Here is a 17,880-nt window from a genome sequence, read left to right as displayed (position 1 = left end):
CTCTAACATGTCATAGGTAGAATAAGAAATCAGACAAATTCAGGCTCTAAATGGAAACTTTTAGCCATTAGGATAACAAACTATCCTGATAATTACTGAACAGTTTTCACAGAATCTCCTCTGCTGCAAATGATTAGTTAAACTTTGGAGACTTTTGTCAAAGATTGCTGCTGTAGTTTTAACCAAAAATTAGTTAGGAAAATTCTGGTTTGTGTCAGCATTCACACAAGGTAATTTTGACAGTATCTTTACTTATTACTGGATAGTGGATTATTTGATCTGCAGCTTTCAGAAAGATCTGTTAATTTGTTGAACATCTAGACTAAAACACTAACCTTAGAAGCTCATAGCCTTATTTTTTCTCTGAAAAAGTTCAGTATTATGCAGGTTTGGTTGAAAGTAACTGAGTGTTTCATCTTGAGATGAAAATCCAAAAATAGTAGACAGTTTCTGTTATTAAACAGGAATCATTTTTTCAAAAAAAAATCCAAAATATTAAATTTTTCAAATATATTAAAAATTAATCAGTGTGCAGTGGTAGGTTTTAATTATTAATAGTTCTTTACTGTAGGCCAAATATGTAAGGTGACAGGGAATTGTAGGTTGTAATATCTAGAAATTAAAACTGAGTCCTAGTAATGACGTTGAAGGGGTGCTAAAATGTTATGTTAAATTTTGAGCTGGAGAAATAAACACATTTCAAGGCATACAAGAACAAGGAATTACAAATACACCTGGCAAAAGACGGATGCACATTGATGGCAGGGAGCAGTGACACCCCTGCCTGGGTCATTCCAGGGACTGCTGCCTGCCCCGGTGGGCTGGGCCCAGCTGCCTCTGTTCTGTCCCTGCTGCAGGGCTTGTGGGGATGCTCTGGATTACTGGTTAGTTAACCTGTAGCCTCGTAGTCTCCAATCCCTCCTGGTCCTTGCAGTTTTTTTGTCAGTAGGGGTTTTGGAGGTTTTGCCCCGCTCAGTGCAGGAGGTGAACATTAATGTTTGCCCAGACGTGGAATCGGGGTGGGAATTGCCCTTTAAAAGCAATTCTTTGTTTCATTTGGTTGCTCGGTACCTGGTTTGTGTTTCACTGGGTGTGGGGGGAGGGTTCTATGTTTTCTGGCACTTTTCCATGGCCAGGCTGTGTTCCATCAGTTTCCAGTGCTATTGTTACTGTATTTTCAATTGGTACATATGCGGACTTGGCACTTTGCTTGATTTAAAGAAGGCTTTAAAAAAGTTCTGTTACCATGCTATGACTTTTCTAATAAAATGGTCTTAGAGATGTAACTTTGTGCACTTTAACATTTTCTTCTTTCAGGACTTTAAATGACACAGAATTGCTGTTTAAAAAGTGCTTCAGTTTAATTAGTTTTCTCAAATGGAATTTCAATACCATTGACAGGCATTTCACTCTTGGTTTTGCAGGTTGATGGGGGGAAGAAGGAGAATTTGTATTCTGTTGGGTTCTGTTTGGGTTTTTTTGGTCTTTTTATTTTCACCTTGGTTTTCTAACAATTCATAGTCCAAGGAACCCAAAGATGTACATGCTCTGAGACCTTAGGTGGTATGATATTTATGCCTGACTCGAAGAATGTGTTCATTTGTAACATACTAATATGGTTGAAGGTGCAAGCACACATCTGAATTTTCTGGTACCCTGCTACAAGCATTCCTTACAAGTGAAAAAAGAAGTAGTACTGTGGAGATACAGTCTGCCACTATTTTGGATATATGGAGATTTCCCTGTGATGGATATTTTTGGCAAAGAAGTTTTATGTGTTATTCTTTGGTCAATTGAATTAAGGCTCAAGTCAAGCCTTCCAAATTAAGAGCGTAAGGATTTTTCTTACAGTTAAGGATAAACTGTGCTGATGTGCCCTGGATAAAAAGAAATGCAAGGTGCTTTTTATCATATACAAAAGATAAATGTGCTCAAGTCTTCTGTGGGTTATGAAACATTTCTGATAGGAATGTGTGTCTGTCCATGCAGTTTGATATACGTATGTACTTATGTATACATTGAGTGTTTTCAGTAGAATCTTTGAAGAAGAAGGAAAATGGAGCATGAGGTACTAACCACCACTCAAGTAAAAGTGTATTGTTATAATTTTCAGAAAATATTTCTTTATGAACTGATAGTTTTATTGCACAGGGGCAGTGCTGTTTCTCCTCCTGATATGGTTTTTCTTCCTCAATTACAGTCTCCTGGGCTTTCACATGAAGGGAAGGTGGCAGGGTCCACACCGACTGCAGCTGGGAACTTAACCCAGTGTTTTGGACTGTTCGATACCTTCCTCTGTGTTCATGGTTCCTGTTCTCTGTTTGCTTTAGCTCAAGCCTGGGAGAACATGATGAGTGCCTCAAGCCAGAGCCCTAACCCTAACAATCCTGCTGAATACTGTTCTACTATCCCTCCTTTGCAGCAGGCTCAGGCCTCGGGCGCCCTGAGCTCTCCGCCTCCCACTGTCATGGTACCTGTGGGAGTTCTAAAGCATCCTGGAGCAGAAGGTAAGATGACTTCTTTTCATTTTCAGTTCACCTGTAGCAAGAATTTGGAAAATATCTGCCCTTCATCCATTCCAAATACTCTAGCTAATGGCAGTTGTGATATTCCTGCTGTCAGCAGAGACATCAGGTCTTTAAGGACAAGTAAATTGTTCTCAGTAGTTGTGTTTATACATGGTGCCGCCATAGGGAATGCACTAGATGATGTCTTAAGTCCCTTAAAGTCCACATTTCTATTTCTGTACTAAAATTTTCCAGCTAATGTTTCTGTGAGATCTTAAATCCTGTTTTTCTTACATTCTCCCCAGTGGCTCAGCCTAGAGAACAAAGGCGTGTTTGGTTTGCTGATGGGATATTACCCAATGGAGAAGTTGCTGATGCAGCAAAACTGACAGTGGCTGGGACAACTTCCACAGGAACCTTGGCAGTGTCACATGATCCGTCAAAGCCCATGGCCAACAACTCTTTATCAGCAGAAGTAAGGGAGCCTTACACTGTTCACCACTCAAAATACCTCCTTGCCTTGGCCATGAACAGTATATGAGCAAGGAAATCTGCTGAGGCTTGTCTTAGTTTGTTGTACTGCAAGTGTCCTCCTTATTTTAATGTTTGCAGAGTACTTAAAAGACCGTGTATTTGGAACTGAAATGAGCTTTTATGGGGCAGAGCACTGACCAGTGTTTGTTGTCTGTGTGGCTTCTAAGTGTTTGGCTGTACAGCCTGTGTGTGAAGGACATTTGTGTAATGCATGTTTTCCAAGAGGTGTGTCATGGTCAGTAAGGAGTTTAAAACAGTAAGATTGTCATAGCATGGATCAGAAAAATGCTCTGCTTGTCATAAAATGATGTGTGCAGCCAAGTACAGATATAGTGTAACAATGTGAAGTCCACCATACCCCATGTGAGTGGAATTGAGACCCCACAAACAATTCTGATAGGTACATACAGATTTTGTGAAGAAATGGAGGTGTGTGGTGATAGAGAAGGGAGCTGCAGTCTCTGTCTAAGCAGACAGTAGTTCACATACAGGAGTCATCACACGATCATCTCTTGTTAAAGAGCCAAATTACTTGGTGTTGCTGGTTCTCCAGCAGACACAGATTCCTTCACCTACATCTGTAGTAATCTAGTCAGCCAGCTCTTCCAGTTTTATCACTATTGCTTTTGTAATGTTGTCCTTCCTTGTTGTTTCCTTCTTGTAGACTGATAATGCCTCTGTATTCTCGGGAAATATAACTCAGGTTGGCAGTCCTGTTGGCAGTGCAATGAATCTAATTCCTGAAGATGGGCTTCCTCCAATTCTCATCTCCACTGGAGTAAAAGGAGGTGAGGGTATCATTTGGCAGCTGGCTTTTATGCTTACCAGTTGCAATTAACCTAATGCTTACTGTGTTTGTTTTAAAAATAAGATGCTGGCAATATGCTGAGTATTTGAGGAAATTCTCACTAAGTACTCCTGGGTAAATTTTGGGACGCTCATTTGCACCATTGGTCCCTATGAGCCTCCGGGAAGAGCCTCACCTTGCAGTGAAATTCCTGTAAGAAATAAAACACAAAGCAAAAAGAATTAACTTCAGTTCAGAAATATGTGCTAATTTCTTCACTAATCGGACTGTGGGGAATGTTTCACACAGAGATAGATTTTAATTAGTCTTATGAATATTCATGTTCCCTTCTCTGAAGTGCTGTAGGAACATCAACTCTGTCTGAGGCATCCCTGAGCACTGCATCAACAACACTATTGCACATCCTGGCCCACAGTGAAGCTTTTAGTCATTGTGATGTCCCCTTCCAGAATATCCAAATGGAGGAGGGAGGCTTAAGAAAATTAAAAACTAATTTTTAAAAGATTAAAAAAATGTGTATTTGTTTATCTGAAATTGCTTTCCACAGTCTGATTCATGACATCCTTTAATACATTCCTGGAATTAACTTATTTTTTCATCTCTGGCTTTTTTTATTCCTATTAAATATTTTGCTGACACTGTGCATTTCTAATGTTAAGCTGGAAGTAACCTTTTATTGCAGGATAGTGTCAGAACCAAAATGTGAGCAGCATTTAATTTCAAAACAATCTGTTCCCTCCTGTGTTAGCTGTTCATATGGATGCCTGATTGTTCAGTCTCCTCCACAAAAAAATGGGTGAAACTACAATATGCTTTTCAGCTTTCATATAAATACCCTCACATAAATTTTATTTTTTATGCTTAGTTGCTGTTGTTTTCTGTGCTGTCATGTACTGAATTTTCTTAGCAGCGTTTTACTTCCCATATTCTAATTCTGTTAAAAATAGAAAAATAATTTTTCATATTGGAAAGCAAAATTACCTTTCTTTCTAGATAATTTTAGCTGGGAAGGTTATACATTTCTTTCAAAATCTGTTTTCATCAGTGCAGCTGGTTTTTGTTAAAGTTTAATGCAAAGTAGATTATAATCACAGGGATGAAAAATTTTTATTTGCTAATCATCTGAGTCTAATCATAAAGCACACTACAGACATCTTTGGAGTTTCACGTTGGGATCCATTTTACACTGGATTCAGACCTTCCATGATTATAAAAAATGCTGTTTCATGTAGTGTTCCCCTCTTTGTTACCTTTATTGTAGGTAATGCACAGAAAGTGTGAGCTACCTGACACAGGGATAGACCATGTATGGGTGTTTGTAGTCCAGGACTGATGCCCTTCTGCTTTACTGTGCCATAAATAACAATTTTAACCTCTTTGTCATTTGAGATTTCAGTTGACACCGTGACACATTTCCCAATATGATTTCAATTTTCTCCTTCAGTTGATGCCGAAAAATAGTTGATTTGTGAAACAAACTGCACCTTTCTAAAGGGTGTACAGAGGTTATTACATAAGTGCTATTAAAGTTTGAAAATACCAGCCTAGGAAGCAATCAATCAAGCCAGCATTACTTAAATAAGTGTCTATTTAAAAGGTCAAAAGACTAAAAAGCATCAGAATTGGGGTTGTCTGATTATAATGTGGAGTCTGTACCAGTAAGTTAAGGATTTCATTGCGTGTTTTTCTTTCACAGACTATGCTGTAGAAGAGAGACCTTCTCAGATCTCTGTCATGCAGCAGCTGGAGGATGGTGGCCCTGACCCTCTAGTATTTGTTTTAAATGCTAATTTGCTGTCCATGGTAAAAATAGTAAACTGTAAGTTTTTTATTATTAAATAAGTTTTGGTCTATAGGAGTGGAAATGTTGTATATATTATTAGTAGGAACAGCAGCATTTTTATTTGATAGGATAGTCTCTGAAAATGTGTACACATTGACAAATTTGTACTGAGCCATATGAAGGTAAATTACAAAAGGCTCTTTTCTAGTGATTTAGACATCAGTGCAGATAATTTTGTGTGGCAGATATAAACTAGACTGATAGAGCCTCCAGCTTTGGAGATCTGTGTCTCCTGTCCAGCTTGGTAGGGCAGGGTGTTTTATAACTTAATAAATTAAGATGTTTACAAGCCTTTCAGCATCTCTTAGATCGCAGTACAGTGTTTTACATATGTATAAAAATGTAATACATAATAGAGGTTTTATTGAAATAACTTAATTCTCAGCAAATGAACTGTGAAGCTTAGAGCATGTGTCTTTACTGACATTCATGTGAAGCAGAACAGCACAGTGAGGTCTCATGAAAAGACCTGACATTCAGCTCTCCATCCTAAGAGAGATATCACTGTTGGAAGCTGGTGTAGCTGTCAGGATCATGGTATGCACAGCCAACAGCCTGGCCTCTTCCCAGGCCCCTTCATTCACACTTCAATCCTGTCCTTTAATTTGAATACAGAGACTGCTAAAAGTCTGCTCTGTGGTGTTAATCCCAAGATCTCACAGGGAGCTGTAATGCTCTGGCTCTTCCTTAGCTGTAAACTGGGACTTATGGAGCTGCCTTTGTTTTGGGCGTGCTTTTCTTGCACGGTAGCAGATTTAGGATGTAATCTGTGTGACAGATAACACAACAATACTTACTGTAAAACTGCCTCTTGCAAGAGCTGTCTTCCTGCAGTGAAATTTGGGGCTATGTTTTGAAATTCCTCTCTCCTGAGCCCTGTTTTGTGTGTGCAGATGTGAACAGGAAGTGCTGGTGTTTCACCACCAAAGGCATGCACGCGGTGGGGCAGTCGGAGATCGTCATCCTCCTGCAGTGTTTGCCTGATGAGAAGTGTTTGCCCAAGGATATCTTCAACCACTTTGTGCAGCTTTACCGGGATGCCTTAGCAGGTAGGAGTGCTCGCTGTTAAAGATGGTTTGGATTGGGTCATACTGGCTCAGGTGCATTTCTGTCACAGCAAAGGGCTGGTTTTGTGTAGAAGAGTATAAAAAGAGAATAAGGATTGAAGCTGATAGGGGGATGAGTTCTTATTGTTTGTTAGTACCCAGTGTTATAGTCATCTCACCAAACAAAGGTATTAGTGAACTGCTGGTAAGCTGGGGAGCTGCTCCAAAGATCTTCCAGCCAGGAATAAAGTTTTGAAAATTCTTGTGGATACTATGTTCAATATCCCCAGGCTAGGTAGTTCAGAAGTTTGATTCCCACAGTACCTGTGTCTGTTGCCACATTATGGGGATACTATTTATATTATAAAGTAATACAAATATATCTGTATATGTGTGCCTGGAATTGTAGGGAATTGTAGACATTATCCCTGAATTTTGAATTTTTGTACCTCAGTTGCAAGATTTTTATGTAAACCTTTGCACATTTTACATTTGCTAAGTAAATAGGCTTCCACTTCTAGCTGTTGTTGGACTTTGGAATTCAAAAATCATTGCATAAGGAAAAATGCAAGTGTTTGGTTCCACTGATTGGAAAATAAGCTAGTTTTCCAGAGATGAAATTGGATCACATTAAGGTTATGTGCTGAAAATACCTTTACAAAGGGTTCTGCTTATAATTTCCAATGCCTTTGGAGTGACTGAATCCAGTAGTTTAATAAAATAATGAAAAAGATCTTTGTTTCCTAAAATGTCTTGATACCACAAAGGTCAGCTTGTTCAGAGAGGTTGCCAGGTTCAGAATGTATTATTATCACTTGTGACAATGGATCTTGTGTACACTGCAAACAGCTACCTTTCCAAACCTCAATTTATTTGCAATTCTTTATCTTCTGAGAGAAATAGATATGAAAAATTGCAAGCATGTGTATATAAATATATATATATATGTATATTGCAGATAGAAATCCAGCTTGGTGTGTATATTGCTATGAAGTTCTGTATAATTACACTACAGAAATACATAATTTATAACTCCTACATAATGTATTTGGAATTCTTCTTTTAGTACTGTAGTGGTAGTAATTTGATATTCTACAATTCTACTGGTGCAAAGAGCTGCTTACTATTGTACAATTCTTAATCAGAACACAAATGTCACTGTTTAAGAATTTCACTTTGTGTTTTCTTGTGGTAGGATTTGCTCTGTGTTGTATTTCAGACATGAAGTACAAGTAGACACTTTCAGTTGCAATAGAATTACCTGCAGGTTTTGTAGATCACAGCAACTGGGTAAGCTCCCATAGCACTTTGGAATGATCTCCCAATATCGATCCTTTTTTGTTTCCAAGGCATGGGTTGTTTGAGAGGGAGAAGTATATATCAGCATATTTGTAATTCTGGCTTTTTTGAACTTTATCCAGGCAGAGAGACAGGATGGGTTGCTACAGGGTTTCAGTTTGGTCTCTAATCCCTTGGAAGTGTTTAGCAGTTTTCCTGCTTTTGTTCATTCCAAGCTGTTCATTTCAGAGGTCCTGCACCTCTCCTGGGATGATGTGATGGACATTTAGAGCAAATGAGAATTCCTATTAGAAGTTAGAGACTATTTAAAACTCTGTCTCACCTTTTCATTTTTCATTACATAATGGATTGGCTTACATTTATCTTGTCATCAGGAAACTTAAATAAATTCTGTGGTGTTCTTTATTTGTTCCCTTTAGTAAAAGTTTTCTTTTTAAAACATTTTCTTAAAAATAAAAAGGCTGCACCACCCTGAGCCTTCATTAGTTTTGTTACGGGAAGTCCCCAACATTAAGCTGTGCTCTGGGTGTGGGACTTTCTAACTGTAGAACAACAGAGAGATTTTGAAGGAAAAATGGCATTTTTCACTATAGGTTGTGTGCATGTGAATTATAAGAAACTAAAGTTGTCAGTTAAGGCAAGTATTAGTTGCTGCTCACTTTTCATCACTTTAGTTTTCCTCTGGCCCCTCTGTCATACAGCTCCCTGCTGTGTTGCTTCTCTTGTTTTGAAATTGGAAGCTAATGATTTCTGTTGTGGCTGTAGTAGTTGTACTGTTGTGGTAGTAATCCCATGATTATCCTTGTCTGTTGGCTATAAGCCTGACAGTGAATGGAAAAATGAGAACTTCTGTCCCTCTGAATGGGTACTTTGAGGCAGTTGGATGTGTTAATACAGCGCTGCCAGATCTGCCCTAGTGCATCAGCTCTTTGGTGGAATACAATCAATGCTACTGTTACTTCTGGAGTGAAAATGTAAATCTGGCAACTGCATGAAATGGCTTTGTGGTCACCCTGGGTTTGGGGATATTCTGTGTGAGGGTGGATCTATCCCAGACACAGTTTGTGTATTTTTCACCCAGCCTGGTTTTAATTAAATATGGTGGTAACTAATGCAGAGCAGAGCTATAAAAAGGCCCAAAAAGTAGATGTTCTGAACAGAGAAAAGGTTAACTGAGTGAGTAATACACCCCTGCTACTGTTATGTGAGAGGATGGATACAAAATCAAACATCAAATAAGGTGTGTGAGTCATATTTGGAGGACTGCCACAGACTAGCCTGAAAAAGTTTTGGATACTGGCAGCGGCTACTCACTGATAGTAAGTGAAGCATTATGGCCTTTGCCAACAGGAGTAAGTTCTTTCTAAATTACTTGCTGATGTGTTTCAATAAAAAGATGCTGAGCATGGTTAGAACTTTGAATGTGGAGTTTCACATATTTTTTCTCAGTGCTGGCATCTGCTACAGATGTGTTGTGCCATCAAGGTACAGTCGCAGTCTTCTCTCTTCTGTGGCTCTTTGTGGCTCTTGGCGTGACAGGGACTGGGTTTGTGTTCCTTCTGCAAAGAAAATGTGCTCATTTGCTCTTGAAGAAAATCCATGTGGCAGGGTTGTTCGCAGGTAAATACTGCTTTGGATCTCTTGCTGCAGAACTGGGATGCTTGGGGTTTTCAGGATGCTGGCACAGTGTTGGTACTTGGCAGTTCCTGGTTGTTCCTGGTGACAGTGGAATGAGGCTGGACAGATATGAGCTGACTTCCCTAAGCCTTCCCTGAGACTGGATGCCAATACCACCTTTGTGACCTGGCATTAACCAAGAGATGGAAGGATACATTAGGAATTTAACCTTACTATTTTTGGTAAAAGCACCTACCTGGCTTCACCACATATTGAGGACAATAAAAAAATGCAGGATTCTTTTTTTTCCCTTCTGCCTTTCCTGGTATAGACTATTTTATTTGAGTCCAGAAGGAATTGCCAAACTACTAGGTAAAGTACATTGTCCATCAGAGGAAGAAAACTAAGTGAAGAATTCAAAGCAGTATGGATCACAGTTGAAGGGAAATCACATCAGTGGAGAAAAGAATGTTTTTTTTAAAGGACTTTGTAGAGATGCTTAAGATTTAAAGTCAAGGATAACCCAGCATAACTGAGAAGAGAGTAAGTATTGACCTCCTGCAGAACTACTTTAGATGCATCATGCACACCTAAAGCACTTCCTAAATAATGTCAGTTGTCTGATGTCAAGTGCTGGAACTTAATAAAAGGAAAGGCACCTTTCTGCTCACTCTGAGATTACCTCTTTAGAAAGGAAGTTGTGATATTTTTTAAATTAAATTACATGCTTTTGAGAAGGATAGCTATTTTTGAAAGCTTTTTCTGACACCTACACTTTCTCTACAAGCTTCTGAAACACAGTTCTGTGCTTAAAATGTGTAGTGGTGCAGTGGGTTGGGTTTGACAATGTAATAGCAGCTTCTCAGGGAGGCCTTGGCTTGGAACCACCTTCAGAGATGTAGCAGGAAAGGCTGACAAACCCTGGTCAGTGCAGAAATGTTTGTGGGGCCCAAAGAGGCTTTTTGACTTGGGTTTGCTGATTGAAAAGGGCACTAGAGAAGAGAAGTGTGTAGGAAAACACTTTGATTCTTCCCATGCTGTCCACATCCAGGCTCTTGCATGCTCTTATAAATAACAAATTGCAACACAACTACTTAATCCCAGTAATTTGTCCTCTTAAAGCAGTGGTAACCTCTTGGAGCTTGCACTGTGCAAGCTACTTGTGTCAAAAGGAGTCATTTATAGTGCTGTGGCTTATGGAAGGAAAGGGCTGAACAGCTGAGTTGCAGATTCCACTCTAAGGGTTTTTTCCATGTTTCCGTTGGCTGAAAAATTCTTATTAAGGCATCCCAGGCGTGTGAGCTTTGGAGCTCCATCTCCTGAAACGGAAAAAATAAGGAGTCATCCCCTTCTGCTGCAGCACTTGGCACCAGTCTCGAGTGGAAATGTCTGATTGCTTTGTCATCGCAGTGGGCAGTGCCACACGTCTGGGATCTGCATGGGGCCATACAGCTGCACTTTGCAGAATCCCATTTGCAGAATCCCTTTGCAGAAAGATGCAGAATCCCATTCAGATTGGCAGTTCACATGCCTCAGACACTTCAAGGGTAGAAAGGATTATTATGGTCATGTTGGAACCAAGAACCTCACCAAGGAATGTTACTATCAGGCCTGTAGCTTCTATTTGGGTAGGAACAGATGGGAAGGGGAAAAGGAAGTAGAAACGAAGAAGAGGCGATTAGTGAGGGTAGGTGGGAAATGCAAAAGCAAATGAGTGCCAGCAGCTATTTTAGATAAGTGCAAATCTTCTGTGAGCACCAGTGGATACATAGGTTTGCACTAGCAGGATGCCCAAGGTGGTGCATTGGTGTATTCACTGAGCAGGCAGCAGTGTCACAGCACCACTGACAGATGTGCGTTTGGCATGGGCAGGATCAGTGACTCTCAGCAGCTGACAACACTGGATGTGGCTCTGTTAATCATGTTAGGTGGACCAGTAGTTACTTTTCATCAAATGTGCTCAGCTGAACCACTCAGTGTCTCAGTTGTAGCCACTCTGGGAGTTCTGGAGTTTGATCTGGGGTGGTACTGTCAGCTCTGGGTTGTGTGGGTCTGTAAAATTACAGGTTGGCTTCCAGGACAGTGACAAGCTCTGAATGACCTGTACCCTGCTATGGGATGTCTGAGCTGCCAAAGCCTGTCACCTTCTAGCAGAGAACTTGAGAACTTAGTTTGTGCAGCATTTTGTGGGTACAGAAAAAAAAAAAAAGGCCACTAAGGTGCCCTCAAATTTGAATAACGAGGAAACCCCTGAGAATATTTGTTAGTTGAAGTATGAAAGGAGCCTTTTGTTTAGAGGCCTGGCAGTAGCTCTGTTTAAAGCTGGACAGCCCAAGGTCAGGTGAAGGAAGCAATACTCACTAGTGATTGTGTGATTGTGCCAGGGGCATCTGGAGGGATGCAAAGTAGCATGGCCACATCTCCAGAGGGAGGGCTGGAATAGCTGTGTTATTGTCACAGATTGTATTACTGAGGATGTCAAAGATGCACTTCTGTGACTCACATTTTCACCTACTTAAAACCTCATGTTTGTTTGTGTGTGTCTTATGTGTGAAAGGGAGAAAGGCTCCCTTTTATACAGAAGTTACTTTCCAGTGGTTGTGCACACTGGAGACATGCACATCACTGCCTTGAGTTCAGATATACTCCATTATGAGGTGGTGGGGGAAGAGCAGAAAATCTACTTTGCAGTCTGCAGGTGGGAAAGCCTGGGATTGCTGCAGGAGCCCAGGAGGTCTGCATGAGTACCTCAGTCCCGTGCAGTTCCTCAGGAGTGGTGTGATCAATGCTCTCTGAAATTACTTGTGTTTTTCTTTGAGAGCAAATCAGCACTATTAATATTCACATCTTCCTATGGAGAATTGTGATCAGCTGTTCTGTACATTATTTGCATGCTGTTGTTGTCATTTGATAAAAGGAATCACACCATGGTTCTTTGCTTCAACGTTAAATGCTGTGTTGGATGCTATAATAGCCTAATCAACATTCAGACTCAGTCAGCCATTCCAGTGTAAACATTTTTTGGAAATTAAGAGCATCAAAGAGTAAAAATGTGAATAAAAATTAGTGGTGTTTCTCCCCTGTGTCTCTCAGTTGCATTTTACATTAAGTGTACTAATGAAATAAACACTCTTTTGTGTAATTCTTGAAATGACCCAGATCTCCAGTACGTGTCTGAGCAGACACCCCCGTGGTTTGCCTAAATGGAAGGACAACCAGTGGACTTTAATTGTTTGACCGGGTGCACAGCCCTCCTTAAATTGCAGCTGAATAGAAAAGTTTAGTTCAGTCAGCAGCAGCTTCTGCAGTGGAAACCCCTTGAGTATCTGGGAGATACTGAAAACAGGCTTTCTGTGGGTGTTTTTGTAGTGCCAGGGGGAAGTTGCAGGAACCATTTCCTTGGCAGCAATACCGGCCTGAGCTATCCTGTGATACCTGGGATATCCTGTGATCTCCCTGGCACAGGTTGCCCAGAGAAGCTGTGGATGCCACATCCCTGGGAGTGTTCGAGGCCGGGTTGGATGGGGTTGGAGCAACCTTTTCTGGTGAAAGGTGTCCCTGCCCATGGCAGGGGCTTGGAATGAGATGAGCTTTAAGGTCCCTTCCAACCCAGGCCATTCTATGATTCTGTGAAACAGGCAGATCACAGGAATGATTGAGGCAAATCCCTCTCTGCTCCCCGGGAGAGGTTGGATGTCTGCGTTGTTGTTTCAGGTGTGATTAGTACACAGAAGTGCTTCAGGAAGCAAAGTGAGTTTAATATGGATTTTTTGGTTTCCCTTCTGAAAAACTCCTGACATTCTTGATACAGCTCTCAAACTAGCGAAGTAATGACCTTTTTGTTTCCATAGGTAACATTGTTGGCAACCTGGGACACTCTTTTTTCAGCCAGAGCTTCCTTGGAAGCAAAGAACATGGAGGCTTCTTGTACGTTGCAGCAACGTATCAGTCCCTGCAGGACCTGGTGCTCCCAACCCCACCGTACCTGTTTGGCATCCTCATCCAGAAATGGGAGACTCCTTGGGCTAAAGTGTTCCCCATCCGGCTGATGCTGAGACTCGGAGCCGAGTACAGGCGTAAGTACCAGGCACTGAGCTGCAGTAACTTCTGCAAGTTTGTCCACCATGGTGGGCCAAAAATTGGATGTCTTGCCCATCTGCAGTTTTAATTGGCATACGTCATAAATCTGAATTACCATGAAAATGATCTGTTATTAATTTTCCCCAGAACTTTTTCCCAGAACATTTCAACAAAATAAGTTTTAGAATGTGCTTTATAGGGATTTGTAAAAATTAACTTTTGAAGTTTTGGGAACAGTGTGAATTTTTCACAAAATACCTACATTGCTGGAGAGCAAAAAGAAAATCCTAAATTTGTTTTCTGAGGATGAAGACTGTATGTTAAACTTGTCCAAAGAAACATTCATGTTAAAGATGTGTAGGGTTTTTTGTGTATCCATGAGGTTTTTTTAAGTAGTGCATTTATTCCCATCAATATTTAGAAAAACAAACAGAATGCTCATATTTTGGATGTCACATCTGCTGTTTAGCACAGAAAGAAATGTTTTCATAGTGACAAACAAAAGTACCTGCTCTGACACATTGTGAAGCTGGGCTTTGCATCGTTTCCATAGCTGTGGTTTGGATTTATGCACATTCCCATGTGCTGGGGCAGTTGTGACTGCAGGTCACTTCCTCAGTCTCTTCCTGGAAGGTGCTGTGTTTGTGTCCCGGGTTTCCTGGGTTTCCTTCCATCCTGTTTTCTGGTGGAACTGTCAGATTTCAGCCATTTGTGCAGCCCTGCTGGCTCTGCAGCAGTTCAGATCAGCTCAGGAGTCCCTCTGGGCTGCTGGATTTGCAGAAAACATCTGCTGAGCATCCGCAGATCAGCCGTACAGCTCGGGCTCAGGGAATTCGGGGCATCTGGGATGTAGCTGAGCTGCTGTTCACAGACACGGGAAATTCAGCCCTTGTTGGTGCCTCAGGGCACTGAGCACGAGTTGGTCGCTGTGTGGGGGCTGTGGTGCTTTCAGACACTGCACCGGTGTGCAGAGACTGGAGCTGATTTCCATCAGGAAATCCTCACGATGTTATTCAAACCTGCTGAGCACTTCGCAGCCCCTTCTGAGCACACTGGGAGCTGTGGAGATGTGTGGCATTTGGGGAAATCAGACTGACTGTTTGCCTGAGGATAGTTTAGGAACCTTCCTTCAAACATGTGTTTAGGAAGCCTTGGCACTGTGTATCACTGCATGAGTCATGATCCAAGCATTGTGATGGCTCCTGCTGCAACATAACGTCAGGCAGCCGGATCCATACACTGCCCTCGGAATTGCATCACAGATGTTTTACAGGTATGGCCAAGCCAGCCAAGGAATGTAGGTATTTCACATTGCTGACATACCATAAATGGCCTTTTAATTGTTTTTGACATAGCCCTGTAGAGCTTGCAACCTTTTTATGAAGTAATGAAAACAGCAAAGGAAATAATATGGATTATCACTTGAACGTCACACCTGTCAGCTACAGAAGTGCAAGGCTTATGATGCTGCAGTGGAGAGCAGCAGGAGGGTTGTACAAAAAAAGGAAGAAGCCATTTCCAAGGAGTAGTCTCAGAAAAGCATTTAGAAAGGCCATCTTTGCCATCAGGGTCCAGATCACCAGATTCAGTCCTGCAGTGTGGCACTTGTCAGCTTTCCACGTAATTATTCTTGTTTCTGGGGCTGTGACACACGTGGAAGATGCATTATAGCCTTAAATCCTTCCGCCCTTTTGCTTTTTAAACACTGGACTCTCCAGCCTCTTCTTTAGCTGCTGCTCCCCACATTCAGATGAGGAGGTGGTATTGGAGTCTGGTTTGCAGGATCTCGGTATGTAAATTACAATCTGACCTGTTGTGTTTTGTTTTATTCCAGTTTATCCCTGCCCACTTTTTAGTGTCAGATTCCGTAAGCCTTTGTTTGGAGAGACTGGACACACGATCATGAACCTCCTTGCAGTAAGTGCTGCCGTGGAATTCGTGTGTTCCGTCCATGGAAGTTCCATCAGCGTGGGGAGAACTGAACTCCTGCTGCACGTGGCATCAGGTTTAGAACATGCCAGGGGAGATAGTGGGCATTTGGATGAATTTACTTGCTGTGCTGATAGTGGGTGTGAGCTTTCATCAGCACAGTGAATTGTAACCAGGTACCTAAATCAACATCCTAAACCTGGCCACCGGAGGATGTTTGGATGTTGAAATAAGAGCATTATTTGCTCAGATTGCTTCCTCAGAAGTGCTGGGTCATCACAGTGTGCAGTCACAGCTCTCTGATTACACAGTGCTTCAACTGAAGGGAAGTTATTATCTCTTCCTACTTTGCAAATATTTTCAATATAGAAAATTCTCCTTGATGCATGACTTAAATCTCACTGCTGGAAAAACTAATATCTCCATCCAGTAATGTAACAGAACACAGAGAGCAGGTTGTGTTATGTACAGTGATGATATTCAAGGCTGGAGAAAATTAATTTGGATGTAAGAAAATGAGTGAAATGACTTACACTGACTTACAGTCACGATTATGGTTTTCATTTGTGTACTGCAATTACACAGGTTACAGGCTGTGGTGTCCCTGTCCCTCCCTGCCTTTCAGTCACTGATTACAATTATTTGAATGGGTTAACTAATAGTCACCAGGGTAGTTATGAAACCTCCAATGTTAATGATGATCATTGTGCCTAACTTAAAAACTTATTTTAATTACCAGGACTTCAGAAATTACCAGTACACACTGCCTGTGGTCCAAGGTTTAGTAGTTGATATGGAAGTCAGAAAAACCAGCATCAAAATTCCTAGCAACAGATATAATGAGGTAATGCTTATAATTCATACATTTCTCTACAGTTTCTTTGTGGTTGGAGTACCTGGGATCTAAAGGAATTTTTATTTTATTCACCACCACTAGGCAAAACTGCCTCAAAAGCAAATAGTAAGTGCAGGATGCGCAGAGCTTTTGGAAGTGAATGAGGGTGGCTGCACAGGAAGAACACAGTTCCATTCAGTATTAATTAAACTCCTACACTTTTCCTTCAGGTTTTTGAACTGTTTACATATAAAGTGTAATATGTTTGATTTGAGCAAATAGATTGACAAACTTTACACTCGAGGTAAACTAGGAAGAAAAAAAGCATTAGCTTTTCTCATTTATGCTGTGTCTTCCCACTCAAAGCATTTTGTAGTATTTGTTGGATTGGTGATTATTTTATGTAAAATTTCCCTCAACATCTAAATTTTATACTTGATTTTTGGTGTGAGAAAATCAATCAGCATCTGTAGGAGTTAGTGCTGCTGAGAAAGCTGGGGGAGGAGATATTTGAACAGTAATGAAAGAGAACAGTGGAGAAGGTGATTGATTTTGTGTTCTGTCTGAGGAGAAGGGGGTAACTTGGTACTTTGAAACCAATCAGAGCTGGGGAGAGAGCAAACCTCCCAGGCAAATGGTATTTACAAGAGTTCTTGTAAGATCAGAGCAGAATGCAGCTTTATCTCAAGAGGGAATTCCCCTGCAAGAAACATTTGAGTAAAATATGTGAGAATAAAGAAATTCATTGGGGAAAAAAGACAAAGTGTTCTTACGTGAAGTTTGAAGAAGATGAAATTGATGAAGGGAGAAGATAAAGGGTCTGTTAAAAGGTGTTTTAATTTTTGATGCAGTTGTGAGAGAATGGAGGAGGTCAGGGAGGTTTGTGTGAATTCAGTCTGGATTGGCACAGCCTGCAGTTCAGTGCCAGCCCTGCCTGGCCTTGCAAGGTGTCAGCTCCACTTGTGTCACACACTGACTGAGCAGGGCTGGGAGGGACTTTCTGGGTCAGGGAACATAATAGCAAAACCTCTGCCTCGTGCTTGGGTTTTCTTTCCAGTGTCAAGCAAGGATTCAACTTTTTAAATTGAGAAAGCGTTATTTATTTAACATTTTGCTTGTGATCCAGTTGAAAGGTTGATTTAGTAGAAATTTTTTATCTGAGTTTAGTTTAAATTAAGATGAGTTAGACCACAAGACATTTACTTTTTTTCCCATGTAAAGCAGTATTTAATTAGAAAAGACTGTCACTCAAACTATCTCAAAAGTTAAAACCTCATTTAAAATCTCATGCATGGATTAAATGTGGAGAATTCAGCATGTAATTAACAAATTACACATTAATATGTAGTTTTCTATAAATACATATTTTTGTCTTCAAATTA

General features: G+C 40.8%; 1 protein-coding gene across 1 annotated transcript in view; it reads left to right on the top strand.

Annotated features, from left to right (window-relative positions):
* The window catches only part of ZFYVE9 (zinc finger FYVE-type containing 9), a 57,076-nt gene that overhangs the window by 29,450 nt on the left and 9,746 nt on the right, over positions 1 to 17,880 (top strand). Inside the window, exons 6-13 of the mRNA XM_027683031.1 lie at positions 2,331 to 2,507; positions 2,813 to 2,982; positions 3,706 to 3,829; positions 5,546 to 5,668; positions 6,586 to 6,741; positions 13,506 to 13,730; positions 15,569 to 15,651; positions 16,403 to 16,507. Coding sequence (XP_027538832.1) covers positions 2,331 to 2,507; positions 2,813 to 2,982; positions 3,706 to 3,829; positions 5,546 to 5,668; positions 6,586 to 6,741; positions 13,506 to 13,730; positions 15,569 to 15,651; positions 16,403 to 16,507 — 1,163 coding nt within the window. The remainder of the gene's footprint in view (positions 1 to 2,330; positions 2,508 to 2,812; positions 2,983 to 3,705; positions 3,830 to 5,545; positions 5,669 to 6,585; positions 6,742 to 13,505; positions 13,731 to 15,568; positions 15,652 to 16,402; positions 16,508 to 17,880) is intronic.

The sequence above is a fragment of the Neopelma chrysocephalum genome, unplaced genomic scaffold (genome assembly GCF_003984885.1).
Source record: "Neopelma chrysocephalum unplaced genomic scaffold, ASM398488v2 Primary Assembly neopelma1_64, whole genome shotgun sequence".
In the NCBI taxonomy this organism is placed as follows: domain Eukaryota; kingdom Metazoa; phylum Chordata; class Aves; order Passeriformes; family Pipridae; genus Neopelma; species Neopelma chrysocephalum.
This window is presented reverse-complemented; position numbering and strand designations above follow the sequence as displayed.